This window comes from Oncorhynchus mykiss, chromosome 18, assembly GCF_057628025.1.
Source record: "Oncorhynchus mykiss isolate SJ-2025 chromosome 18, ASM5762802v1, whole genome shotgun sequence".
Taxonomy (NCBI): Eukaryota; Metazoa; Chordata; class Actinopteri; order Salmoniformes; family Salmonidae; genus Oncorhynchus; species Oncorhynchus mykiss.
The window spans coordinates 58,846,323-58,872,720 of NC_143039.1; the positions used below are offsets into that span (position 1 = coordinate 58,846,323).

Genomic DNA, 26,398 nt, shown 5'->3' on the forward strand with positions numbered 1-26,398 from the left:
TTATAGTACTACATGACATTACTAAGAATCATGTGTGGGTGTGTCATTCCCTCACTGGCCCCGCCCATTCAGGATGTGACCAGGATGTCAGCACTCACTCCCTAACTACACAAACACAAACTCACGGATTCATGCACACCCACTGTGTGTTTTTTTTCCAATAGCCCTTTTAACCTGAGTCATTGTCATGAAGGGTGAAAGGACTGAAATACATTTTCCAATGAGACACAAATCATTTCATAATTGCACTATATTTAATAAAAAGACATCTCAGATGTACAGCAATACATTACAAAGACAGAGAAGTTCAGGAAAAATAACAGAATTTAAAAAAATGGAATTGCGTTTTGTGAAAGTGAAGACTAGTTCTTTCCAGTGCTTAGGTTTACATGGTGACAGTATGCCACTGGCTGACTCCTAGGCTCCAGAGAACGTTCAGACAATGTTCGGAGAACCTCTGAAGTCGCAGGCCAAAGGTCATGAGGTTGGTTACATGATGAGTCAGTGCTTACAACTCAGTCTTCAGCAGCTTCTTGGCCTTCTGCATGTTGCTCAGTACTACAGGGAGAAGGGAAAATGAAGAGTAGGTCACTCAGGAGCAGGTTGTTTCTCACAAATGCAACATTTTCTCATCTCTGAATTAATTCTAAAACAATCTGAATACATTTAGTAATACCTTACATTAATAAAAACATAGACATGTGTATAAATACTTAAACATTTACAATCTATGAAATACAGATTTATTAAAAGTATGTAAACCGTTAGTATGCAATGAAACAGTCAAAAGGGAGATAAGATCAAGTTGTACTCACAGAGTTTGATGTCAGAAGGCTCATAGGCGTACATACGGTTGGAGTAGCGCCCTGTGATGTCAGCTCTCACTGTCATAGAGGGATCTGAGGAGAGAGCGATTAAGAGAGAGAGAGAGAGGGAGGGAGGGAGAGATAACTATTGGTTAAAATCTGTTGCTTTTGTTTGATGCCATCATAACCTGAATAATGACATTCCTTCTCATGTAATGCTGCTGGGAAAATGTGACATTTTTACTCACCGACAAAGATGATTCTAGGGACATACTGGCCATCAGGGGAAAGGTGCTTGTCTGTGGTTTCATACTGACAACACAGGGAAAGAAACATATCAATGATTTGCTTCTTAATACTAAAAGTCAGGTCAACAAAAAATAAATAACAGTGCCCTAAAATACTAATATAAATCAAACCATAGAATCATCAAATCTAATAGATCAAAAGGGAAGTCATCTAGGTATTGATTCTGACAATGTTTTCCAAAGACTTCATTTACAACTCACCACCAGATTGAGGACGATGAGGTCTTCATCAGCCACCTTCTGGATGTCCTTGTCTTCAGCGAAGACCTTCTTCATGGCTGGATTCATGGAAGACATCATGAACGACGTTATAAAAAGTGTTACATTGACTTAAGAGATGTCCATACATGGCAGCAGGATGTAAGAGGTGTATACCACCTTGGCAAACAGAGCCATGTTTGTTCTACTGCGAGTTTGATAATGGCTGTTTAAACAAGTCCTGGTTTCTAATACAACCGAATGATGCATCGCGATTTGGGAGAATACCAGGATGCAAATAATACTCATAAAAGCCAAGGGAGGGACATTGACCTGTGGTCTGTTCAGGAAGGTGCAACAGAGTGGCAGCTTATTTGCTATAGGTCAGGGGTTAGAGGTTAAAGGTCAGGGTCTTACATGCACTGTGAGGACAGTCCTCCAGGTGGAAGATGACCATCAGAGGCTTGTTCCTATGGAGACAAATTAGTTCTGGTTACAGAATAAAATAGAATATAAATCCTTGAAATGTATTTGTTTTGTTAAGTGTATTTATCAGTCATCTAGATCTGTTACATCAATGTGAAATAACACCTTGTTCCCTATTTTCAACTTCATAAAAAGTAGGGTGCCGTTTGGTATGTAGCCATAAACGTTTGTTCACTCACTGTGCCCTGGCCCAGTACAGAGCCTCCTCATAGGTCTGAGCCCAGATTAGTTGATCACCCCAGCCTATAGGAGACAGTCAGGAAGAACAGTGTCAGTGCAACAGTTTCAGTACAACATTAAAGAACATTCAGGTAGAGATATATTGTTTAGAACAGACATGCCTCTACTGACATGTAGAACAAGGAAGCGCATGTCAGCTCTTTTCATTAGATATCTCCGACCACACTGATCTTACAGAGCTTTGAGAATGAGGAAAATGAGAATGTGTGCTCATTAATTCATTCCTTAACAGCACTATACACTGTGATAGGCTTTGGAAATAGTAAGGGGAGAGTGTTACCTCTGGAGAGAGTCTGAGGGATCCTCTTCCCCCTCTTGGCGATGTTCTTCTCAGGCTTAGCCAGAGATGAAGACACGGCTATGGCCACCAGGACCAACAGCACCGACAGCAGACCTCGGATCATGATTACTACCTTTCTGGAAGGAAACAGAGTTCAATAAGCATCTCAGAGTAGGTAGGAGGTAGGATCAGGTCCCCACTGCCCATATCATTTTAATCATTATAATCTACAAGTCAAAAGTGATCCTATGTCAGCACTCCTATTCTGAATCATTGTGAATATGGGCCCAGATAACACATGCCTGCCACAAAACTGCACAGAGAGTCTACTTCTATTTCTACTTCTATAACAGTATAGCTGAGGGAAAACAATATGGAGATCCATGCAGAATTACAAATAATTGCACATCTATTCCGATTTGTTCAAGTTGTTGAAGACTGAAAGACAGAAAAAGTTCACAGCATTTCAAGGCACATTTACCAGACAAAGGATCAGATGGATGGATTAGGGATGGTGAAGAGAGATGTGTGGTTAGAGAATAAGGCTTCCATTGTGGTGGAGGGAGAGATCCATTTCCTACCTGTTCTCTGTGGCACCTTTGTGTGTCTCCTGTGTTCTGCAGCTCCTCGTTCTGCTGTGTCCCTTCTCTCTCACCTGGACCTGCTCTTATACACGGGCCCTAAGCTCTCATGCTGACCCCTCCCACCAACCCTCACCTCTCCCTCTCTCCTCCCACAGCTCTGATTGAATGTGTGTCTACTGTGTAGGTAAGCAGCTCTGATTGAATGTGTGTGGACTGTGGAGGTAGGCAGCGTAATAGATTCTAGAACTTTCACTTTCTCTCCCTTCCATCGCTATCGGACACAGGCTTTTAAAGACATATTAAGCCTGGTTAAAATGTTTGCCCTGAGTTGGATATGATAGTGTTGTCATGTACGTTTTCATGGAGTTTTACGCGAAGAATGTGTAACGGAACTGTTGAATCATAATAGTTGGCTCAGATCCAAGGACAAGTCAGCATTAAATTGAGGAATCTGATATCGGGGCTACTAGTCAGTTCATGATTGGTTCAGGTCAGATCCGTGAGATTGACATCATTCTCAATAAATTAACTTTCCTAAAGTAAACAAAAACTTTTAATAGGTTTGAAGGGGGAAGTTCATCCATTTTTACGTGGCCTTATTTTCACTCTTTCTGTGCTTGTAGTTGATCCCCCAAACCATTTTGTTTTGTTAGAGAAAATTGTCTGTCACATTTTGTTATAACTATAATGCAGTAGGAAAATATGAAAATGTGTCTAAAGCATATTAGAAAACGTTCTAAAACACTCCACACCAACTCGTATTACATCACAATCCCAGTCTGAATGATGTCTCTGCACAATTTTATTTTTCAAAGATGTTCTACTGTCCCATAAATCCATATTTGCATCTCGTTGTAAACACAATCATGCAAACATGGATTTAGGGCACAGTGGAAACTCTTATTGTGCAGAGACATCATTCAGAATGGGATTATGATGTAATATGAGTTGGTGTGGAGTGTTTTAGAATGTGTTTTAGACACATTCTCTAAACTAATTGTAGTCAATGTCAAGTGATGACAGTTTAGGGCATCAGAAGCACAGAAAGATTGAATGTGTGAACCTCCCCTTTGGTGTTTGTACTTTTAGTGTAACTGTTTGTAGTGATGTAAAGGGTCATTGTGCACCAACATTTAAAAGTCTTCCTTTTTAGGGAAGACCCAGATGCAGACAGTGTTGAAGTAATGAAAGTGTATTACTAGAACAGGGGGCAGGCAAAACGACAGGTCAAGGGCAGGGAGAGGTCAGTAATCCAGCTCAGAGTCAAAGGGTACAGAACAGTCTCAGGGTCAGGGCACGCAGAGGTCAGTAATCCAGATCAGAGTCAAAAGGTACAGAACAGTCTCAGGGTCAGGGCAGGCAGAGGTCAGTAATCCAGATCAGAATCAAAAGGTACAGAACAGTCTCAGGGTCAGGGCAGGCAGAGGTCAATAATCCAGATCAGAGTCAAAAGGTACAGAACAGTCTCAGGGTCAGGGCAGGGAGAGGTCAGTAATCCAGATCAGAGTCAAAAGGTACAGAACAGTCTCAGGGTCAGGGCAGGCAGAGGTCAATAATCCAGATCAGAGTCAAAAGGTACAGAACAGTCTCAGGGTCAGGGCAGGGAGAGGTCAGTAATCCAGATCAGAGTCAAAAGGTACAGAACAGTCTCAGGGTCAGGGCAGGGAGAGGTCAGTAATCCAGATCAGAGTCAAAAGGTACAGAACAGTCTCAGGGTCAGGGCAGGCAGAGGTCAATAATCCAGATCAGAGTCAAAAGGTACAGAACAGTCTCAGGGTCAGGGCAGGCAGAGGTCAATAATCCAGGGCGTTGTTTTATTTTATTTATTTCACCATAATTTAACCAGGTAGGCCAGTTGAGAACAAGTTCTCATTTACAACTGCGACCTGGCCAAGATAAAGCAAAGCAGTTTGACACATACAACAACACAGAGTTACACATGGAATAAACAAACATACAGTCAATAATACAGTAGAAAAATCTATATACAGCATGTGCAAATAAGGTAAGATAAGAGAGGTAAGGCAATAAATAGGCCATGGTGGCGAAGTCATTACAATATAGCAATTAACACCGGAGTGATAAGATGTGCAGATTAACCTTTTGAGGATCTGAGGACCCATGCCAAATCTTTTCAGTCTCCTGAGGGGGAATAGGCTTTGTTGTGCCCTCTTCACGACTGTCTTGGTGTGCTTGGACCATGTTAGTTTGTTGTTGATGTGGACACCAAGGAACTTGAAGCTCTCAACCTGCTCCACTACAGCCCCGTCGTTGAGAATGGGGGTGTGCTCGGTCCTCCTTTTCCTGCAGTCCACAATCATCTCCTTTGTCTTGATCACGTTGAACTGTAACTCAGTAAAATATTTGAAATTGTTGTGTGATGCATTTATAGTTTTGTTCAGTATTCATTATAGCAAGACTTCGTAACATAATATTCTGGAGTCAGTTTTGCTTTCTTAAACTAAATATATCCTATATTCTGTCTTTACGGTGCCATACACATGTAGAAATCAGCATTGTGCTGTGAAATGTGCATTGTACTGCCTCTACCCAGAGGCCTGTTTACTTTTATTTTGGGGGGGGGGGGGATTCATGCCTCTACACCATAAGAACTACAGCTTGATTACCCCTTACAGCTTTCACTCTCTCCTGCTAAGTTACTAAATAACTCTCCAGCTGTATTGCCTAACACCCTGAACACACAGATTAAAGTGGGTGAAGAAACAGACTGCCACATTGATTCTCTCTGTTGGTCTCATTAACCTTTTACTGCAGTGGGCTAAATCAAGGTCATACAGAATCTATTTTGAAACAAAAGTATACACCTCACACACATGGTTATGGGCTTAGAAAAATAAGACACTTGTACCATGTCAGGTATAGAGTTGAAATCTATTCAATGTTGAGTTTGCATCCCAATATTACACCACATATGTGTTACAGAAGACTGCAACATAACAAAACTGTTTAACATAGAAACTGTTTGACATAACATGACACTCATGAAGCCACTAGGTCATTTTGACTACCTAAAAGGGTTACTTAAGTAACGGTTGGGTTTGTTTAAGGAACCAGGAAGTGCCTAGACAATGATGCCTATGAATTGAGAGTGGTTATACTGGTGCCCTTACTGAGCCCTCTCTCTCACAGGGCTTCTGACGGCACAACCCCCCCTCCATCCGACCCCATGCACAGACCAAGGGTAATGTGATCAGACCAACAGCAAGCACCAGGATCAATGGTGGCTTTGTTCAAGTCTCCATCCAGACAGACTGGCCTCTTCAACTACTACTACACCTCCGATTGATTTATCCACTCAGTCTTTTTAACATGGATATGATTGGTTTACTTACACACTGAATGTACAAATATTAAAGATACTTTCAGAATATTGAGTTGCACCCCCTTTTGCCCTCAGAACAGCCTCAATTCATCGGGGCAAGGACTCTACAAGGAGACAAAAGTGTTCCACAGGGATGCTGGTTCATGTTAACTCCAATTCTTCCCACAGTTGTGTCAAGTTGACTGGATGCCCTTTGGGTCGTGGACCATTCTTGATAAACAAGGGAAACTGTTGAGCATGAAAAACCCAGCAGCGTTGCAGTTCTTGACACAAATCAGTGTACCTGTTGTTAAAACAGTTGCTACTTTGAGGGTTTTACTTGCAGCTATAGATCTGGATAAGAGCATGTGAAATGCAGAAGGATAGGTCTATGTCGTTTATCGCAGCAGACAAACTCAGGCCGACAAGAATTCCAGTGTGGACGTTGGAACAGCGGAGTGCTGAGGTGTCCTTAACCCTCTCTCCCTTACTTCCCTCTCAGAATGCTGAGGTGTCCTTAACCCTCTCTCCCTTACTTCCCTCTCAGAATGCTGAGGTGTCCTTAACCCTCTCTCCCTTACTTCCCTCTCAGAATGCTGAGGTGTCCTTAACCCTCTCTCCCTTACTTCCCTCTCAGAATGCTGAGGTGTCCTTAACCCTCTCTCCCTTACTTCCCTCTCAGAATGCTGAGGTGTCCTTAACCCTCTCTCCCTTACTTCCCTCTCAGAATGCTGAGGTGTCCTTAACCCTCTCTCCCTTACTTCCCTCTCAGAATGCTGAGGTGTCCTTAACCCTCTCTCCCTTACTTCCCTCTCAGAATGCTGAGGTGTCCTTAACCCTCTCTCCCTTACTTCCCTCTCAGAATGCTGAGGTGTCCTTAACCCTCTCTCCCTTACTTCCCTCTCAGAATGCTGAGGTGTCCTTAACCCTCTCTCCCTTACTTCCCTCTCAGAATGCTGAGGTGTCCTTAACCCTCTCTCCCTTACTTCCCTCTCAGAATGCTGAGGTGTCCTTAACCCTCTCTCCCTTACTTCCCTCTCAGAATGCTGAGGTGTCCTTAATCCTCTCTCCCTTACTTCCCTCTCAGAATGCTGAGGTGTCCTTAACCCTCTCTCCCTTACTTCCCTCTCAGAATGCTGAGCTGTCCTTAACCCTCTCTCCCTTACTTCCCTCTCAGAATGCTGAGCTGTCCTTAATCCTCTCTCCCTTACTTCCCTCTCAGAATGCTGAGCTGTCCTTAATCCTCTCTCCCTTACTTCCCTCTCAGAATGCTGAGGTGTCCTTAACTCTCTCTCCCTTACTTCCCTCTCAGAATGCTGAGGTGTCCTTAGCTCCTGAGGCACTGTCTATCCTTCTCGCCGTTCCTTCGTGTGTTTTCCCCAAGTCAATATTTGCAGTGGAGGGCACGGTTAAAGCCACTCCTGATCACACATTGAGTTGTCAGCCACCTGAGCCACCTGTCACTAGCCTCGCCCTGGGAACACGGATCTTCCGTACACTGCCATCGTCATAGGATGTAGGAGCTTGGATCAGGATGTGTAATGTGTTTAATGACGCTTAAGAATGTTTCAAGTTCCCCTGAAACTTGTATATGTTCCTTTATAGGTCTTCTGACTATCTGGAACCTTCATTGATATCCAAATATTAAAACATTTCAATAATGGCAGTCATCTTCAAAAGAAACTGAGATAAGAATTCCATTCAATACTGAAACACTTGTTAGATAAGAACTTGAAACAAAACCGTTAATGAACGACATATTCACGCCTCAAAATAACACAGAGCAACCCAGATATTCATTTTAGGACATTTATTAAGACATGTACAAAATACTCATATGTACGTGTGTATGAATGCGTGTATGCATTCACAGACACATGGATACATATATTTCTAACAAAACAAAACAGACCTCATTTTGGAGAGATCCAACTCAATCATATCAAAATAAACACAATAAATCCAACCAAAAACATGACATAATTCTAGTCCCACAAGAGACATGAAGGCCACTGTTTTCACAGAAAACACTTTGAATTAGTTGACCCAGAGAATGATTCCATAGTTTTACCCCGTTGTACATAGAACACAGTCTGAACACGCGTCACCCAACTGAAGCCAACACAGTTGTGTGTGTGGAGTAACACTAATATAGGACTGTGTTTGTCACGTGGCATACAGGGGGACATTTGACCATCATGATGTCACATGAAAGACAAGACACGCTCAGTGGTACATGTTATAAAGCTGATGAAATATAATCAGAGGCTTCCTGAACTGAACCTCAGAAAGGAAAACCCTCATTCACTGTTATGTACCCTTCTTGGTGAAAAGGCTCAGTCAAATCAAGCAACACTTGGCCCCGTCGTTCCTTTTCCTGTGATATGCAGACCACTAACGCCCACCAGTAGAAAACAACATGTAGCCTGCAGGCAGCGTTGGTTCAGTGCGTAGGCCAATCATCTAGGGGCGGTTCTGTTAAATGTTCTCTTCTCAATACTGTTTCATCCATTTGTTGTGGAGGGGAAATGTTGGGAGTCAGGTCTTTTTTAGAGCTAGATAGAAGTAGAACATAGCACAAGCCGTGTGGTGGGGATGGAGGGACATTACACATTACAGATAGGTCCTTCTTTTTAAAGTACTTCCTCACTGATAACTCTTGCCTATGGGGAACTTTGCAAATATCAACAAACAATATTCTTATTATTTGGTCACCTTTACATTCATTGTCTTGTTTTCTGTTGAAATCCTACGGTAGAAAAAGTGGCATGTTTTTCTTTAAGCGCACTTGGCCATAAATAGCTTTTAAAATGGTGTACTGAGCATTGTCATTTGGCCACGTCTGACTACAGTTTGAAAACTCCAGGGACCACAGTTGAACACAGTGCAACATTCATTCAGGAGAGAGGGCGGGGCTTAGACTCATTCGGGAGCTGAAGGTTGGCCACAGATCCTGTCTGTCTGAGGAACGTGGGCCAATAGGGACACCCAGGGCAGGGATGGCACTACACAACTACAGAGCAGAATGATGGAAGGATCATTTAGCTTAAAGAAGTCTGACTCAAGACTTAAAGTCTGACTTAATACTGGGGAGATGCTGGAGATGTTTCTATTGATTTTCTACCTTGATCATTGCTCACCTCTTAGCTCAGTGCTGATAAATCACTATCAGATAAATATATAGGAGATTAGTGCATAAGTCAGGGATAGCTGATAGGCTATATGGGACAGTGACAGACAGCAACCAGAGTAGTCATAGTGTGTGGTTACTGTACATCATCAACCTGAACCAACAGTGTTAAAAATGATCACAATAAAACATCTACATCATATGAATGATCATCTCAGAGCTATAGCAGTACCTATACTTTCCAAAGCCGGGGCATGAGTGTGTGTGTGTGTGTGTGTGTATTCTTGCATACAAGCAATGTCCTCTATCCCTGATTGAGGGAGTTTGAGCGAGCAGGGCAAACAAAGGGATGTAGGAAGTTGAGCATTTCTTGGTGGACATCTTAGGTTGGTGTGTGGAGAAGAAAAGGAAGTAGTAGAGACATGTCTGATTCTGCCCTGTACATTCAGTATCTTCCTCTGCTACTGGGGAGTCCTCATATCAAAGTCCCAGTCACACAGAAGGAGAACAGTAGCAGAACTGCTTCTTCAACAGACCTGCAGAAGCATCACATTGATATCAGCAGACCCGTGCAGAGCAATTGTTAAGGCAGCAGGACTGCCTTGTCTGTCTATCTATTGGCTTGTCTTTCACCATGTCTTTCTAGCCTGGTGGGCAATCTGTCTCTCTGCACCTTTGTCCCAGTGGTGAAACCAAACCAGCAGAGTTTAATTCAGAGTTCTGCCACCTAGTGGTGATAAAATGGTATTGTCACGTATTTGTGTCAGTGGTGTGTTGGGTGGTCTAGTGCCCGTGCTGTGGCCCATGGTCGTTGTACTGGTTGTGGGCGGGGTGGTTGGGGGGCAGGGGAGGACCGTTGACGCCGGGGTGGTAGAAAGCGCAGTTGCTCTCGTAACGGCAGTTTCCTTTCATCATGAAATGGCGACACACTGGCCTTTTGGACATGTCTAGAAAAAAAAGAACAGAGTTGGCACACAACTAGCCAGCCAACCAAACGTCTGTACTGACTGCATCAAGGCTACAAGATGGCAAACAGAAATCAACTTGGTCTTTACTTCAATTGCACTACTGTGGGGCGTGGCCCTACATGGACAATACAGGGCACCATTTGAGACTGGCCCTATAGGTATCTAACATAGAAACAGAATTACTAGAAGGAACATTCCCTTTCAATTCAACTCACCTCCCATGTTGTTGTGTCCTCCTCTAGGTCCTCCACGTCCTCTCCCTCTGAAGCCCACCTGTTCCCCTCCTCTACCTCGGCCCCCGCGGTGGAAGTGTCCCCCCCGGTGTGGCCCCCCCCTCATCGAGTCGTCCCCCCAGTAGTTGCCGTTGTCTCCTCCGTGGCCCTGGGGCGGCGGGGGCCCCATCATGCGGGGGTTAGCGTTGAAGCCAGGGGGTCCGTGGTTGTGTGGGGGCGGGGGGTGGTTGTAGTGGGGTCCTCCGGGGCCCGGGGGCTTGCCTGCAGGAGGGAAACCCACTCCGTTCATGGGCATGCCCATGTTGAGGTTGTTCATGTTGGGCAGGTTGTTCATGCCTGGACCGTGGCCCAACAGGCCATGGTTCACTGTGGAGGAAAGACGGATACTAAGTTAACAATCATTCTACCACACATATCGTCATATACAGTTAAGTGCAGCAAGAAATTGAAGAATACTTGGTTTGTTGGCTTGAATAAGTGTGAGAGAACTGAAGGTGTTGTGTGTTGTAAAGGTGTGTGTGTACCTCCAGGCGGGGGGCCAGTGGGGGGGCCCTGGTTCTGCTGTAGAGAGCCCAGCAGCTGTTTGATCTTCTCAGAGAAATCTGGCTGCTTGATCAGGTCCTCAGTAGACTGGCCACCGCTAGCTCCCTACAGGAGAGAGAGGGAGGAAGACAGAATAAAATAAACATCACAGATCCACTGGTTACAGGGCTTCTCCAGGGCTTCCAGAAGTTGTTTAAAACAGTTGCAGTACTCAATGCATTAATCCGATCATAATGTCAAAACAGGATTAGTTCATGTTTTGACATTTAAAAAAAAATCTCTCTCTCCTACCATGATGGAGGTGAGTAGCTCCTGTACGTTTACGGAGGGGGCAGCGGGGGCACCAGGCGTGCCCTGGGCGAGGTTGCCTAGGTTACCCAGGTTGCCCAACAGGTTGTTGGCCCCAAGGTTCCCCATGAGGTTGGCGAGGACGGGTGGCAGCTTGGAGGCCTCAACCCCCCCGGGGCCCACGCCAGAGCCAGGCTGGGACGACGTGTCCATGGGCTCCATCATGGTGGAGTCCTGGACAGGAGAAAGTTAGAGCACTGGACACAGAGGATGTTTGGAACATTGTGTGTGTTCTATATACTATAGGTTCTTTTTCCATCACTTTGCCGCTTTTTTCAGATGCAAAACTCTTGGAAACAAAAGCCAAAACTGATAACACTTGTAATGCTTCTTATTTTATGTCCAAAACCCTCTGGTTGGGCATTCATTGGAGCTGAACACATTTTTAGAACTGCACCAAAGTGATTGACAGAAAAGGGTACATCTCACCTCGTCCAAAGGTATGAGGCGTGGAGGCATGGGTTCATAGGCCTCAGGCTCTGGTTCATGGGGGCTGTCAGGAACACTGAGGAGGAGAGAGGAGGTGAGTTTCCCCAATACAATGCGAGGCACTTTGAGCACCTGGTAACCCACTAGGCTATAGAAATCCATATCATTTTAAGCCATACTGCTCTCTCACACACACACTCAGTGAATACGTACCTCTCCTTGGTGAGGAAAATCTCCTGCAGGATGCCAGTCTCACGGTCCCTCTGTGTGAGTCTCTCTGTGCTGTTGGCCCCGGCGTTGACCAGGGGGCCGGTGAGGGCCAGGGGCCTCGGGAGGCTCCAAGGTACCCGCTCCTCCATGGAGTCGTGGGACAGGCGTCTCGCCATCTCAAACGTGTGGCGGTCCATCATCATCTCTCGCTTTGCCGCCTCGCCAAAGTCCTTAACCTTGTTGACGTTGACTGGAGAGGGGGATAGAGGGAACAGGAGGAAGGAGAGAGGTGGAGGAGGAGGAGAGAGGTGGAGAAGGAGAAGAGAGTTAGCCATGGCACCCAACATGGATGTGATCAGGAGAAGGGGATGCATTTTATTTATATACTTATTTATTTATTTCATCTTGGAGGATAAATTACATTTGTTTTTATTTTTTATAATCACATCCCTGTCCAAAGACTCTTAACAGAACTTAGTGAAGAGTAGATGTCTTCACTGTACAGTTAGCTAGCTACTGTATTGACAACTACCTAGTTTGACTATACAACCACAGTTTGACGTGCAATTACAAACAACACCGACCAAAAAAATTGAATTGAAGTTACCGTTAGTTTTTGTTCTCTCACCTCTCTCGGTCTCGTCCAGGTCGAAGTAGAAGTACTCTTTGAGCTGCTCCTCCTCGGCCCAGCGCACGCTCTTCTTCTTCTTGCCCTTCTTGGTCAGCTGACTGTCCTCTTCACCGCGGGGCTCCGCCAGGGCGTTGGGCTTCTCGCTGCCCGTGTCCATGGCCTCGGGATCGTCAGCAGGGACCGGCGTCCCAGGCTGCTCCAGGTCTACAGGGACCTCGTGGGGAGGGGTGGTGGAGGCCATCTGGGTCTCTGGGGACAAGGGTTTGGCACCGCCCTGAGGCGACAGGTAGGGGAGTTTACCCTCGAATTGACACGGCTGAAAGGAGGAGGAGAGAGGTAGAGAGAAAGAGATGGGTGAATACTCAATTCCATTTGCACAGCCTTCCATAGATTCAGGTGGCTGAGAGAGGAGTTGTCTGTCTGTCTACCTTGTTTGATGTGGGAGAGACAGCTTTGGGGTCTCTACCTTCCTTCCCTTTCTTCTTCTTAATCTTGATGCCAGGCACGGGGGCGGAGTTTAGGGCATCCAGGAAGCCTGTACCCTCAAGGGCTGTAGAGAGAAAGGAGGGTCTCTTAGTGACATCAATAACAGTCAACATAATACTGTGGTAGTTGAGGGGGAGATTGGTTTAAAAGTGTGTTCGATGCACAGCACACTTTTTTTCTGAGGAGTAGGGCACAAAACACATGGCATGTGAAAGAAACAGAAATGTTTGTTTATGCTCTGAAACGGTAAGCTCCCTTGTAGTTTACTGCAAGGTTTCAAGTTTGAAGAAGGCCTTCCAGTTGAAACGTTGCAATATAATAAATATAGTGTAGACGAACATATACAACAGTGTGTGGGTATCTACCAGGGTTGAGGTCAATTCCTTTTCAAGTCAGTAAGAAAACTGACATTTAAATTCAAACATTTTCTCATAGAGAAGTACTGAGGACACCTGGAATGGGACTGAAGAACTCACTGAAGTGAAGAGGAATTGACCTCAACCCTGATATCTACTTGTTGAGGGGTCAGATGTAGCCTAATCTACTTGTTGAGGGGTCAGATGTAGCCTAATCTACTTGCTGAGGGGTCAGATGTAGCCTAATCTACTTGCTGAGGGGTCAGGTGTAGCCTAATCTACTTGTTGAGGGGTCAGATGTAGCCTAATCTACTTGTTGAGGGGTCAGATGTAGCCTAATCTACTTGTTGAGGGGTCAGATGTAGCCTAATCTACTTGCTGAGGGGTCAGATGTAGCCTAATCTACTTGCTGAGGGGTCAGGTGTAGCCTAATCTACTTGTTGAGGGGTCAGATGTAGCCTAATCTACTTGTTGAGGGGTCAGATGTAGCCTAATCTACTTGCTGAGGGGTCAGGTGTAGCCTAATCTACTTGTTGAGGGGTCAGATGTAGCCTAGTAAATGCAGTGAACGGGTCAAAAAGATGGGTACATACTTGTTTCTGTTGAGGACTTACGTTGTGCTGGGATGATCTTCACTTTGATCTCCTTGGTCTGGTTAGGTGTGGTGTTGAGTGGTTTGTACTTCTTCTCCACAGGGGGAGCGTCCAGAGGACCAAAACTGGTGGAGAGACAAGAGAATCACGGGTTAGGTTTCCCTCCTTAGGACCCAGACAGGTAGAGGGAGATAAGAAAATGTTGTGTTTTTATTATGGCAGTTTGAATGAGTAATAATTCCAATATATTCATTACAAATGGCAAATACATCTGCCAAAGACAGGTTTGATCAGTACTCGAGATTAACCCACAATGAGACAGCACTGAGCAGTGGTGTTATTCTGTGGTTGTGCAATTTCTATCCTGTTATTGGCTGGTAAGCCGTAGGACGGTACACCTATACATAATGTGGACATGGATGTTATTGTGTAGTATACCTGGGTCTCTTGAGGACTTGGGCTGGTTTGATGTTGTACTTGTCCCCCAGCTGGAGGGCCACGGGGGGCTTCTTGACCAGGATAGGGGTGGGAGCATCCATCTCCAGGCCTGGAAGACAACACACAGGACAGGGTCAGGTCATTACATCTAGCACTTCAGCCCTAGCAGGAGCTTCATCTCCACAGTCAGAAACAGAACTTTTTCAGATTTGCATATTACTGTGGCCTGTTTTCTACTGAAGGACAATAAGCGTATACACAAAATCATCTTTTGTAAATGAAAAACTTTTTGGTGATAAATTGCGAGGACAGTGAGTGTCGTGTACCTATGGAGCGGATCTTAGCATGGCTGGGAGCGTGAGCTTTGGGCTTCTCCCTCTTCCTCTCCTCCTCCGCTGCCTTCCCTCCATCAGCTGCCTTCACCTCTCGGACTGGCACTTTCCCCTCCTCCTTCTTACGCTTCTTATCTGAGAGAAAGAGAGAGGCGGGGGAGTTACGTAAACATAAAGAGATGACAGTGAAGAGGAGAGATAGAGACATGTTGACATTTCAATCATTTATCAGACTTATCCAGAGCGACCTACAGTAAGTGAGTGCATACATTTTTGTATTTTTTCATACTGGTCCCGCGAGGGAATCGAACCCACAATCTTGGTATTGCAGGCGCCATGCACTATCAACTGAGCCACACAGGACTAGGGTCCGAAGTTGAACGTGAATGTGAGAGAAAGAGGGGAAAAGAAGGAACAATGGAGAGCATGAAGGGAAGGAGGAGAGTTACCTGCAGGAGAGGTGGTGGAGACACTCTGGGAGCGGATGGTAGCCATCCAGCCATCCACCAGCCCTGCGGACAGCTTCCTCAGCTCTGAGAGACAGACACACACCATTAGATACACATCAACCTCGGACACTATCACTCAACAATTGACATTACTGCACAGATACCACCACTATGGAACTCTATTGTCTTGGCCTTGGGTTTGTGAGAAAGCGAGTTACAAATAAAATGCTTAATCATTTCCCCACAGAGGTCAATTAGTCAGCTCAGTGTATTAGAGAGGGTGGAAACACCAGGGCAAAGAAAGTTGTATAAAAACATACCCTCAGTCTCTCCAGTCTTGCTGAGCTGCTTGACCAGTTTGGCAGTGTTGTTCTGTTTCAGGTGGTCTACAGTGAGGGGCAGTTTCTGCAGCGTTAGCAGGATGAGCTGTAACAGGGGGGTGTTTGTGCTAGTCTTGGAGTAGGTCAGCCACGCGTTCAGCAGCTTGTAGCCTCCCACTCGGATAAACCTGGACAAAGAGAAGGGACAGTCAATCAAATTCTGTTTAAATTGCCAGTTTTTACAACGGATTTATCAAAGTGCTTTACAGTAACCCGGCATAGACACCCAACCCACCAAAGAACAAGACGCAGCACAGTGGCAGAGAAAGCTCCCTAGTGAAGTAACTAAACAAGCCAGCCAGACCATAAGCCAATAAGGTTGATCAATTAAGAACAAAAGATGGGAGTAGATCTTACCGGTTGAGAATGTCGTGGGACTTGGTTTGTAGTAGGATATTCAGGTACATACACCTGCTCACCATCTTGTGAGAGGCCTTCATGAGACTGTGGAGAAAAAGACCATGAAGGAAGCTGACAATCAGAACAAAAGATAGGAGATGGACACCGCTGCCATTACAGTCCACACTCGCAACTCAAAATTATGTAAAAATTATGAAAAACACTAAACAGTAAAAAATAAATCAGACCAAAAGCACACCATCAATTATTTTAAAAATGGCAGTGTGTTAATTACCTGAAGACTTTGGTGACTCCCTCCAGGCTGCGGAGCTCTCCATCTTTCCCCAGAAGGTTCTCTACTCCCTTCAGGACCTCTCTGGGGTCCACTGGGCCCACCGCCATCTCTGCTCTGAGCGAGGAACAGATATACACACTTAATATACAGATCACCTTACAACTCTGGCGCTTACTAAACAGTCATCGTTATCTCTTTCAATATGCAGCGAAAGTGATGTTTGCACGGCATGGTTCTTCCAGGCATGTCAGATTACACTTTGTTTTGGGGAGAGCTCCTTGGAACAGACACCATCTGTTCTCTAGATCCTGCACAAAGCAAAAGCCGGCTTACAGACTATTCAACATAGGTACTAAACCACAAGACCTTTCCAAACTCCTCTCTACCACACGACTGAAAACAGGCCGCAGTTTCCTGCTATCCACAAAGCCAAGAACAACACCACAGGGGCCCATGTCAAATCACCCACATTGCTAGATCTTTAGTCACACTGAAATCTGTCAAAACGGGGGGGGGGGGGGGGGGGTAGTGACATTCCCAGCTAACCCCTCCAAATGTACTGTTCAGCCTCAGCGCTGCTTTCGCATTCCAAATTCCATACTGCAGTGAACACCATGACTCACTGACTGATCTACTGCCTCATACTTCAAATATTTGCATTTATTTCTCTCTTGATGGCTGGATCTGTCAGTTGTGTGGATTATCCTCAAAGCGGAGGGAGAAGGGAGGACAGACGGGGCCTACTGTCTCTGTTCTCAGGAGCTGCTGTAAGGCTTCCTCTAAGACAGCTGGGTATAGCCTAATACAAAGATTGCTTATAGGTCATGCTGCTAGTTCATTTTCTGTGTCAGTAATTCAATAGAACACAGAAAGCGAGCGGGAGGAAATAGGCAAGGAGTCAGTTCAACACAACACATTAGAAAATGACAGGTTAGGCTGCAGTTTAGAACAGGTTCATGAGGACTTCCCCCAATGGCAGCAATATATTCAAGTAACTGCTTTATTCAACAGATTGTTAAAACATTACAAACAAGTTTCAACAACACCTTACATTCACGACTGCCTTAACAATATGTACAATCTAAACAAGTTCATGGTAAGTGCAAATAAAAACAGATGAGTGATTAGGCTTGAATATGACAACCAGTAGGCCTACAAACTACAGTGGAGGGGAAGGTAGTTGTAAACTTGTAAAACACATAATTGCACTGTACTGTTCCATTCTCTGAAAAATACTCCCATTAAGGAATCTATTGAATTCCCTACATTATTTTCTAGAAACATCAAAGGCGATGAGAGCTATGGAAGCTAGAATACTTTACTGATGCTGTCCTGGTAACGGAAGAGGATGTTACAACCTACGTGTTTGTTAAGTGTGGGTGAATAATACTTTGGGTAGCTTCCCCCTCTACTAATAACAGAAACATACTGGTAGCTAAACACTTGAGGCGCACACACACACAGGCAGAGAAGGCCCTCAAACTGAAAGCCTACCAGTATTCAGTTTCAGGCAGACGGTGCACTAAACTGGCGGTTGGAATGACTGACCAGCTCCTTCACTGACAGAAGGGTGCAGTCACTTTACCAGTAGTATCAGGCGGCACAGGAACCCAAGGAGTAGAGTTGGTTGAATAGAACAAAGAAAACACCTATTCTATGACAAAGGCACTGTACTATTAATTTCAGTTCGCTAAAAGGAACATATTTAACTTATATTAAAGTTACTTGTATTGGTATTGTAAGTATAAATAATTATTTTAAAGTAATATTAAAGTTACTTGTATTGGTATTGTAAGTATTTGAAGTGATTGATCTCACACATTCATCCCTTAAAGTTTACAGGACTAGCGTGGAACCAGTATGTTAATTGCCCATGATTAACATTAGAATAAAGGGAGTATTTGATCTGAAGCATTATCAGTGCCCCCACACTACATGTCTATACTGTGGACAAAAGAAATTCACACATTTAAAAAAAAAAAAACCTCACTAGTCATTTAAGTCAGCTATTAATATACCTGCTGCGGTGGCAGGTAGCCTAGTGGTTAGAGCGTTGGGCCAACTGAAAGGTTGCTAGATCAAATCCCAGAGCTGACCAGGTAAAAATATGTTGTTCTGCCCCTGAACAAGGCAGTTAGCCCACTGTTCCTAGGTCGTTATTGTAAATAAGAATTTGTTCTTAACTGACTTGCCTAGTTAAAATAACAAGAATGAACCTGTGCTACTGACATCATTACCTTACAGTTCCATATAGGAACACTAGTAAACTGAGATTAGTTGGGGATCCAGTGGATCCTCTACGTAAAAAATGCAAAATAATATCAACACTAAAATATCAAACCATTGCTGCAAAATATTACTTAAATGTTTGCTTAGCCTTGTTCAAATTATCAATCTATGCGTAAATCATAACATTTTAGAGTAGGGGCAGGACTGAGGCTATCAACATGCTTTCCCCCCCCCGTTGTTCAATGCATAACTGAATGCTTATGTTAATATTTTAAAGCTCATTATAATATGGTTGGACTATGTTCATTATCATATACTTTGAATTACTGTATCCAAGTATTACATGGATAATATCCAAGTATTTCATTTTGAAATGTCATGTGAGGAAATCAGTTGTCTTACCCGTTTAACTGTTGTAGTAGAAGTTTTATATAGTCTCAGAACTCCACAACACGGGACATAACACACAACTCCTGAAAATGTCACAACTGTTACACACTCACAAAGTCAATAAAAATAAGTTATTGGGGAGACATGAGCTTAGTAAAGAACAATTCAACGGGGGAATAGATGTCAAGTAAATTAATGTTCATACACACATAAAATGGCTTTGGTGTATTTGCTGAAATATATAGCAATGCAGTTGAAAACAGTAACACCTGTTATCATTTAGCTAGAATGTAACAAATACGTCTGTCACAATAGCTCAAAGCCCTGCCCATACCAGTGATTTTTTCTGTTTACATAACAATGTTCTTATCCATGGTTGACAATCACCATTAAATAAAATACATATTTTTGTCCTATGGAGTAAAATATAAAATAAATTGGGAAAGAACAAAGATCAACTTAATGAATTTGAATATGCCTTTCATTCACCCACACAATGTTCATGATGGTTATATAAGAATATCATGCAGCAGGCAGCCCTTTTAAGACAAGCTCTGCATCAGTCGTTGTATTGCACGCCCTACCCTAGCACTAGAATAAAGATCCTGTTCAATGACTAGTTCTGGTTAGGGGGAGCTAACCCGTGATCCATCGAAACTACATCTAGGCCCTGCCCTCTTTTGTTAACTGCTTCGTGGCTGCCAGTCTCGAGAACATAAAGAATCATGTATGCCAGCTACATCGCCACAACAGTTAGCCTACTATCACATTAGCAGCGCCGGAGGATCATTTACTACCTATAAAAAATGACTAACCGTGGCGAACCACAACGGCTACATCGTGACGAAACTCGTTCCGCTATTCAGGGAAGTCAACTCCTGTCGCTCCAGAAAAACATACATTACTGCCTCGAGTGTTCTGAAAAGACACAACTACCTCGCCATTTTGATGTAATTCCAACGAAACCAGTCTGCCTTGTACAATATTTCGAATGAACATTTCCATCCTGCAATCTTTATCCTCAGATTGCCGTATAAATATCGGACACCTGGGGAAATTTACTGCTCTAACGATATCGACGATACAATGGCATGCGTAAAAAACAATAACCACAAATGACCAATTTTTCCAGTGAAATCCGTAATCCTCAATCTAAGCAATCTTTATGTATAGATTGCGGTAGGTGTAAATTCCAAGGATCTCTTATCAATTTAGCAGAGGGAGAAAAATATCCCCTTAACCCACGGCAATCTTTATGAATAGATTGCTTATGCTTAAATTAAACATTTGTTATACAGTTTATGTTGATCCGTCTCACACACAAAGAAACGGAGCGTTTCCACTCCGCACTTTCCTGTGTGAGCTCATAAACTAACGCGTTAGCTTCGCTAATGGAAACAGCAGCCCCGCACCGAGACCAGCCAGCGGACCTAGACTACATTAGTTGCGACTAAACGATTTCTCATTTAATGAATTTAACGTTAGATTCAGATTGGTTTGAAAATCAACACTTACTATAAATACCTCTCCTCAGCGTCTCGGGTAACTTATATTATATTGTGCTTTACAGCAACAGATATCTTGTTACATCAGTTTTAAATCGTTAACCGTCATGTTTTAACGTTAACAATCTTATGGCTGGAAAAACTGGTTTTATGGGCAGGGTTGTGGTAGCTAAAAACTAGCTTTTCCTTCTGGAACAAACTGGAGGCAAAAATAGTAATCAAATGTCCATTACTTGAAGAAAAAAATAGATTATTGAATTAGGATGTTCAAAGTCCTCGACGGTCACTCTTCAGAGACAAAAGACCTGAAAAAGAGCACACAAAACGAAAAACACATTTAAGATATATTCACTTATTTTCTGTGTTCATACAAACCTGAATCTTGGAAGAGGTTTCTTATGATGGATTATGGTCAAAATGAATAATTGCGCAGTAGTTTTTTTTGTTCAAAATAGCACTGTTTCTTTAGACGTTACTCACCTCAGAACAAATCCAGGAATGAACTAGAAAGGGAGGGACTTGGTATTTATACCCTGTGACGTTTTTGACGTCATACACGTGTCGAGCATGCGCTTTCTGGGGTTTTCATGGTAACAAAATGGAGTTTTTGGTCACGCGCTGTTGTAGAACGACCTTCATTGTCCATCAAGGACAGAAAGAGGGCCTTGCACACGTTTTGTACATTCTCATTTCAATTTCTTTCACGCCTCAAGTCTATTGTTGCTTATCATAACAAATTTGAATAACTATCAGTGATAACTCGCAAAATATGTTACTTGTACTTAGTTATAATATCACATTTGGGTATAATTTCGATTGTAATATTTCTACAAAATGGCTGCGACGCACTCGAGCACGTTGCCTGCCACACCCGCGGACACTATCAAAACCTTGCCCTTAAATTTCAAATTACGAAATTAATAATGTAAAAATCACAAAATAGATTCATTGAAGTCCAAAATGAGTTTCTTTGGTCATGCACACATAAATAATGTGCTACTTCACATTTCACCTGTAAACTTTCAACCCTCAGCTGTGAACGTCAAAATGGCAGCATCCATACGAGGCGTTGGAAGAATTTTATGCCGTGTGACCCCTTTGCTTTTACAGAATATTCGGCAGAATAAGGTACTTCACAAGTATTTTCTATAGTGTGTCAGGTAAGCAAAAGCTAGGACTTTTGCTGCACACCTTCAAATACGTTAGTCAGATCACGAAACAGTGACCGAACTACTGTCGGTAGTTCAATAGCCAGCTAACGTTACAGCTAGTTGGAAACATACCTGTGCATCATCCAATACAACCCCAGTCATATGTTTCACAGAACCAGTCTATGCAAAATTATTAGCAGTATTGTCTTGTGTACAGTACACTGTATTTGCGAGTTTCATACTTGACTGACAGTATTTGTTTGGTTTCTATCTTCCAAAGAGTTTACCTGTCAGGCTTTGGCCCCGGGCTGTGTTTCCAGGTGTGCAGTCCAGCCTCGCTCTCTGCACTGCAGCCTCACCCGAGATCCCCAGTGATGGCGGGGAGGCGCTTGCCCGCTACAAGGACAGACCATGGGACTACCTGGAGAGCGAAGGTATGGAGATAGGAATTTGAATGTCTACTCTACACACTTTTTAAAGGGATGGTTCTGCATACCCAGACTAAGTATGCTCAATGGAGAATCTCCATGCAAGTAGTCCAGGATTAGTGTAATTCATTTGTTAATCTATCCATGTGTGTCCATCCACCTCTCCTATTTCTAGAGTACATAGCGCTCTATGGAACCAGTCCAGTGTGGTCTGACTACAGGAGGAACCACAAAGGAGGTATTCCTCCTCAGAAGACGCGCAAGACTTGCATTGTACGTGTAACAGAGCTGGTTCTGTAACCTTGACTGATACTTGTGACAGTTCGCCAAGCTATTGCCCAGGCTTTGGGGTGTGCACAGATGATCAGAGGATGTATTCCATGATGCTGTCTGCTCTATAACTCCATATTATATTCTCCACTAAACAGATGTGACTGCAACCTCAACACTTTGTTTCATTTTCAGAGAGGAGACAAGATATGTGGGAACCCCTGTCCAATCTGTCGAGACTCCAATGTCATCATTAACTATCAGGTCTGGTCTCTCACTCATGTAACACACACGCATTTTGAGCGATTGAAGATTAATTACAGTTGATTGGTTTGTTTGTTAATCAATGGCCCATTGTCTTCCAGTAGAACGTGAAGCTACTGCAACAGTTCATCAGTCCAAATACAGGCATTGTCTATGACTCCACACGGACAGGTAAGATATGTTCAATTTACCTAATATGTATACAATTCTATTTATCATCCATGCTGAATTCAGCAGGTGTTATCTAAATAAGTTATTTGATTGACTAACACAGTTGACACGTGAAACTGATACTGCAAATAGGTGTTTCAGTGATAAACATTTCTCCATAAAGTAAACAACCTTTTGCAAGGTTTCAGGTAACCCAAGTGCCACATTTTATATTATCTCCATCTCCATTTTTATCCAGGAGTGTGTCAGAAACAGCAAAAGCAGCTCAATCAGGCGATTGGCACTGCAAGAGACCATGGTAAGTTCAGCCTCTGTGACTAAGGAGCAGAATGCTAGAGCTCTACAGTAATAATGGAGATTCGCATTTTTGTGACCAGCCCAGTGCTTCAACAAGGCCACCAAAACAGAAATGTAGTTCTCTACAGTACATTGTCCATATTTTTTCCAGGGCTTCTACCCTTCCAGGTTCCTCATGTGGACTTCTCAGGAGAGGACTACTCCAACTGCCATGACGCAGTGGGCTCAACCCCTCCTCCCCCCACCATTACCTCTGGTGATCCTTGGTACCGGTGGTACCACACCATACAGCCAGACGAGACTGAAGTGGCTAAAGTCAAGAAGACCTATAAGGCATATTTGAAATAGACAAGAAAGACCTACCTGAAATTGATGAGGGTGTATCAGAGGAATTATGGTGAAAGTTTGAGGATTTAATTAGGTGTTTCTGGACAGAGAACATTTTGTTCATAAAACACATTAGTGTCAAAGTATTCAGATTGTTAGTGTTTTGTTTTTGGACCTTAAGCTAAATTGCCTTTCATATTTCTAGTCTTACGCAAACGATATGCTAAAACACATCAGACTAATTCCAGACCCTTCTCCTTCCAGGCTACAATTTATCAGCTCAGTTACTGTACATGCTATATGGACCATCCACGAGTAATCTGTCTAATCTCATATCCATGGTTTTGTATTTAAAGAGAAAGTGGTACAATAAAAACATGTAAGATGCAAAATCATTTATTTCATTGCCTTTTTGTCTGTAGGAAATACTTAATACAGGTATGTTTATTCCAAGTTAAGAGCTCTACATGTATGGAGCCAGTGGTAATCTATTGCAAGTACTTCAGCATATTGCTTTCTTCCTGTCCCATTGTTACATGGGTGAGACATGCCTATTTGTTCAGTCAAATTCTGAATTCCAAATCACCCCCTTGCCCAAGACATTTCTGGATCCTATCAGATCTACAGGTGTGGGGCAAGGGGGCAATTTGTAGTTCTGAAAATGTATCTCATAGGCCGAGAGGATACTGCAGTACACCAAGGGGTGTGTCTTAATAATCCAACGCGGCTTCCTTGACTTCAGCCATGATGTTGCCTAAACATATCCTAAGTTTTCAAATGATCAAGGAAAGGAAGCCACTTTAGACTATGAAGATGCACCCCAGCACTGAGCTAATTACATAGCCAGCATCAGCAGTGGGTTATATTACATTTCTATTTCCTCCTGGGGTCTGTTCAAAATGGCACCCTATTCCCTACATAGTGCAGTACCATCTGACCAGGGCCCATAGTGCTCTGGTCAAAAGTAATGCACTATATTAGGGAATAGAGCCCTGGTTCTGCTGTAGGTAGGTCACTCCTTGACCTTGTGGACCAGGGTCTCCCCCAGTGATTCCAGGACCTCCCGTTTGTAGTCCTCAAAGTCTCCGTCTATCTGGTTGACGGACCGGTCCTCCACCACCCACAGCTGACAGGCTGTCTCAGTGATGAGCCGGGCATCGTGACTCACAATGATCACCGCTACGATGGGACAACAGCAGGAAAGAGGATATAACCATAAGAGTCTATCTACCGAAGGGCACCATCAGTAGCATGCAAATTATGTTTGTTGACCGCCACTTTATTTATGCCATCACTACACCAATTTCAGAGGCTACTTTCTGATCCTACATTTTAACAAAAATAAACATTAACAGCCTCATACTGTGTTCATACCTCCTTTGTACTCGTTGATAGCTTCTGATAAGGCATCGATCGACTCAATGTCCAGGTTGTTAGTAGGCTCATCCAGGATGAGAACGTCAGGTTGCCGACAGGCCAGCTCAGCGAACACCACTCTGGCTTTCTGACCACCTGGATGGAGAGGAACAGAGAAGACATTTAGAAAACAGATCGACACACACACTGGATGACGGTGTGTGTGAGCGCGAATGTTTCTATTCCTAACCTGATAGTTTGGAGATCTGGATGGTGTGTGCGTGGCTCTCCAGTCCGAAGCGGCCCAGACACTTCCTGCTGTCCTGGTAGGGCAGGTTGAAGTTCCTCTGGAGGTACTCTGTAGCTGCCTCCTCCATGTTCAGCTGGTCAGCATACTGCTGGTTGAAGAAGCCCACCTTCAGCCGATGGTTCTTTCTCATCTCCCCCTTAGACTGAAAGGCAAATCAACACACATTTAGCTTGACAGTTACACCCATCAGTGCACAAACACTTCTGCTGTATTTGTTTGTCTGTGTATATATAGATCATATGTGTTTTTGTTTGAAGGGAAACTTACTGGATTTAACCTGCCCGTGAGAAGTAGTAGTAGGGTACTCTTCCCGACTCCATTGGGTCCAACTATACAAACTGAACAAGGAAAAAAAGAGTTAAGGTATAGTATGGAGGCTAATGACCAGAAAGTCCAACGTGTCGCAGGTATGCAAACAGAAAAGATTTCTACTTACTTCTAGTCTCCATGTCGATACCAAAGTCCACATTCTTGAAGAGGGGTTTGTGTCCCTCAAAGGCAAAGTCTACACCTGAGACAGAGCAGAGGGTTAAACAGGGATATACAAAAAGTGAGAGAGGAAGAGGGGAAAAAAAGAGGGAGAACTCACTGTGCAATCCGAGGATGGGAGGAGAGAGAGAAGGGGGGTTGGGGAAGGTGAATTTGACAGTGTACTCTTTGGGTCGTTTGAGCAACTCCGTAGCTTCCTGACTCTCCTCCTCCACTCCTCCCTTTTTCTTTCCCTTTGCTTGCTTCCTGGTCAAGGCTTCCTTAGTCTGCTTCTCCTTGAGAGAGACAGAAAACAGTGGATGATGGGAGAAGTACAGAGAGAGAGACAGAACCATGTCTAAACAGAGGTAGCTGTCCTGTACTCACGGCCTGTTTGGTGGACTTCCCTCCAGCCTTGAGATCTTTGAGCTTCTTCTCCTGTTTGTCGTACTGTTTCTGAAGCTCCTTCTGCTTCTGAACATACATCTTCTTAAATGTCACTGAGAAACAGAGAGAGAGAAGCTTCAATCTATAGAACATGGATCTAACTGCAAGTGGCTCTGGATAAGAGCTCCTGCTAAATGTAAATTTGTATAGAACTAGTCATACATTAGTTTTTTATGTGTTGTTTGTGGGGTAAGAGAAATAATGTACATCGCTAATAAACTCACAGTAGTTCCCTCTGTAGTAGTAAAGTTTCTGGTTGTCCAGGTGAACTATGTCAGTACACACATCGTCCAGGAAACTCTGGTCGTGAGACACGATGAGGAGAGTCTTCTTCCAGCCCTGAAGGTAGCTAGGAGGAGAGATTAACATATTAGGCATTGCAGTGGTATCATTACAGATCC

General features: G+C 43.7%; 4 protein-coding genes across 18 annotated transcripts in view; 1 reads left to right on the forward strand and 3 right to left on the reverse strand.

Annotated features, from left to right (window-relative positions):
* Positions 1-229: 229 nt before the first annotated feature.
* On the reverse strand, positions 230-2,962 carry agr2 (anterior gradient 2). Of its 2 annotated transcripts, none has more exons than XM_021572372.3 (8): positions 2,900-2,962; positions 2,319-2,451; positions 1,978-2,041; positions 1,730-1,782; positions 1,316-1,392; positions 1,055-1,118; positions 816-899; positions 230-558 (listed from the first exon to the last, which is right to left on the reverse strand). In XM_021572372.3, exons 2-8 carry the CDS (start codon positions 2,440-2,442, stop codon positions 509-511), a joined length of 516 nt encoding a protein of 171 aa, XP_021428047.1. In that variant the 5' UTR covers positions 2,443-2,451; positions 2,900-2,962; the 3' UTR covers positions 230-508. The 2 variants fall into 2 exon arrangements, with proteins under 2 accessions (XP_021428047.1, XP_021428046.1); XM_021572371.3 differs by having other exon boundaries at positions 2,319-2,455.
* A 5,057-nt stretch (positions 2,963-8,019) lies between these two features.
* Positions 8,020-21,008, reverse strand: LOC110496457 (serine/threonine-protein phosphatase 1 regulatory subunit 10). Of its 8 annotated transcripts, none has more exons than XM_090208887.1 (18): positions 20,989-21,008; positions 20,519-20,813; positions 19,016-19,086; positions 16,385-16,498; positions 16,108-16,194; positions 15,691-15,878; positions 15,371-15,454; positions 14,916-15,056; positions 14,590-14,698; positions 14,173-14,276; positions 13,145-13,266; positions 12,714-13,032; positions 12,089-12,335; positions 11,876-11,951; positions 11,390-11,620; positions 11,080-11,203; positions 10,538-10,921; positions 8,020-10,301 (listed from the first exon to the last, which is right to left on the reverse strand). In XM_090208887.1, the coding sequence occupies exons 4-18, from the start codon at positions 16,489-16,491 to the stop codon at positions 10,138-10,140; spliced, it is 2,487 nt and encodes an 828-aa protein (XP_090065013.1). In that variant the 5' UTR covers positions 16,492-16,498; positions 19,016-19,086; positions 20,519-20,813; positions 20,989-21,008; the 3' UTR covers positions 8,020-10,137. The 8 variants fall into 8 exon arrangements, with proteins under 8 accessions (XP_090065013.1, XP_090065011.1, XP_090065009.1 ...); XM_090208885.1 differs by having other exon boundaries at positions 14,152-14,276; XM_090208883.1 differs by having other exon boundaries at positions 12,693-13,032; positions 14,152-14,276.
* On the forward strand, positions 20,809-23,808 carry mrps18b (mitochondrial ribosomal protein S18B). Its single transcript, XM_021572385.3, has 7 exons — positions 20,809-21,636; positions 21,940-22,093; positions 22,263-22,360; positions 22,553-22,621; positions 22,726-22,792; positions 23,031-23,090; positions 23,241-23,808. The coding sequence occupies exons 1-7, from the start codon at positions 21,469-21,471 to the stop codon at positions 23,435-23,437; spliced, it is 813 nt and encodes a 270-aa protein (XP_021428060.2). The 5' UTR covers positions 20,809-21,468; the 3' UTR covers positions 23,438-23,808.
* abcf1 (ATP binding cassette subfamily F member 1) overlaps positions 23,797-26,398 on the reverse strand; it is a 33,108-nt gene continuing 30,506 nt past the window's right edge. For all 7 annotated transcript variants that reach the window (XM_090208880.1, XM_090208881.1, XM_090208879.1 and 4 more), the window contains 8 exons: positions 26,222-26,346; positions 25,938-26,050; positions 25,672-25,846; positions 25,519-25,593; positions 25,350-25,420; positions 25,023-25,224; positions 24,791-24,928; positions 23,797-24,595 (listed from right to left, as the gene is read on the reverse strand). In XM_090208880.1, coding sequence (XP_090065006.1) covers positions 24,429-24,595; positions 24,791-24,928; positions 25,023-25,224; positions 25,350-25,420; positions 25,519-25,593; positions 25,672-25,846; positions 25,938-26,050; positions 26,222-26,346 — 1,066 coding nt within the window. In that variant the 3' untranslated portion in view covers positions 23,797-24,428. The remainder of the gene's footprint in view (positions 24,596-24,790; positions 24,929-25,022; positions 25,225-25,349; positions 25,421-25,518; positions 25,594-25,671; positions 25,847-25,937; positions 26,051-26,221; positions 26,347-26,398) is intronic.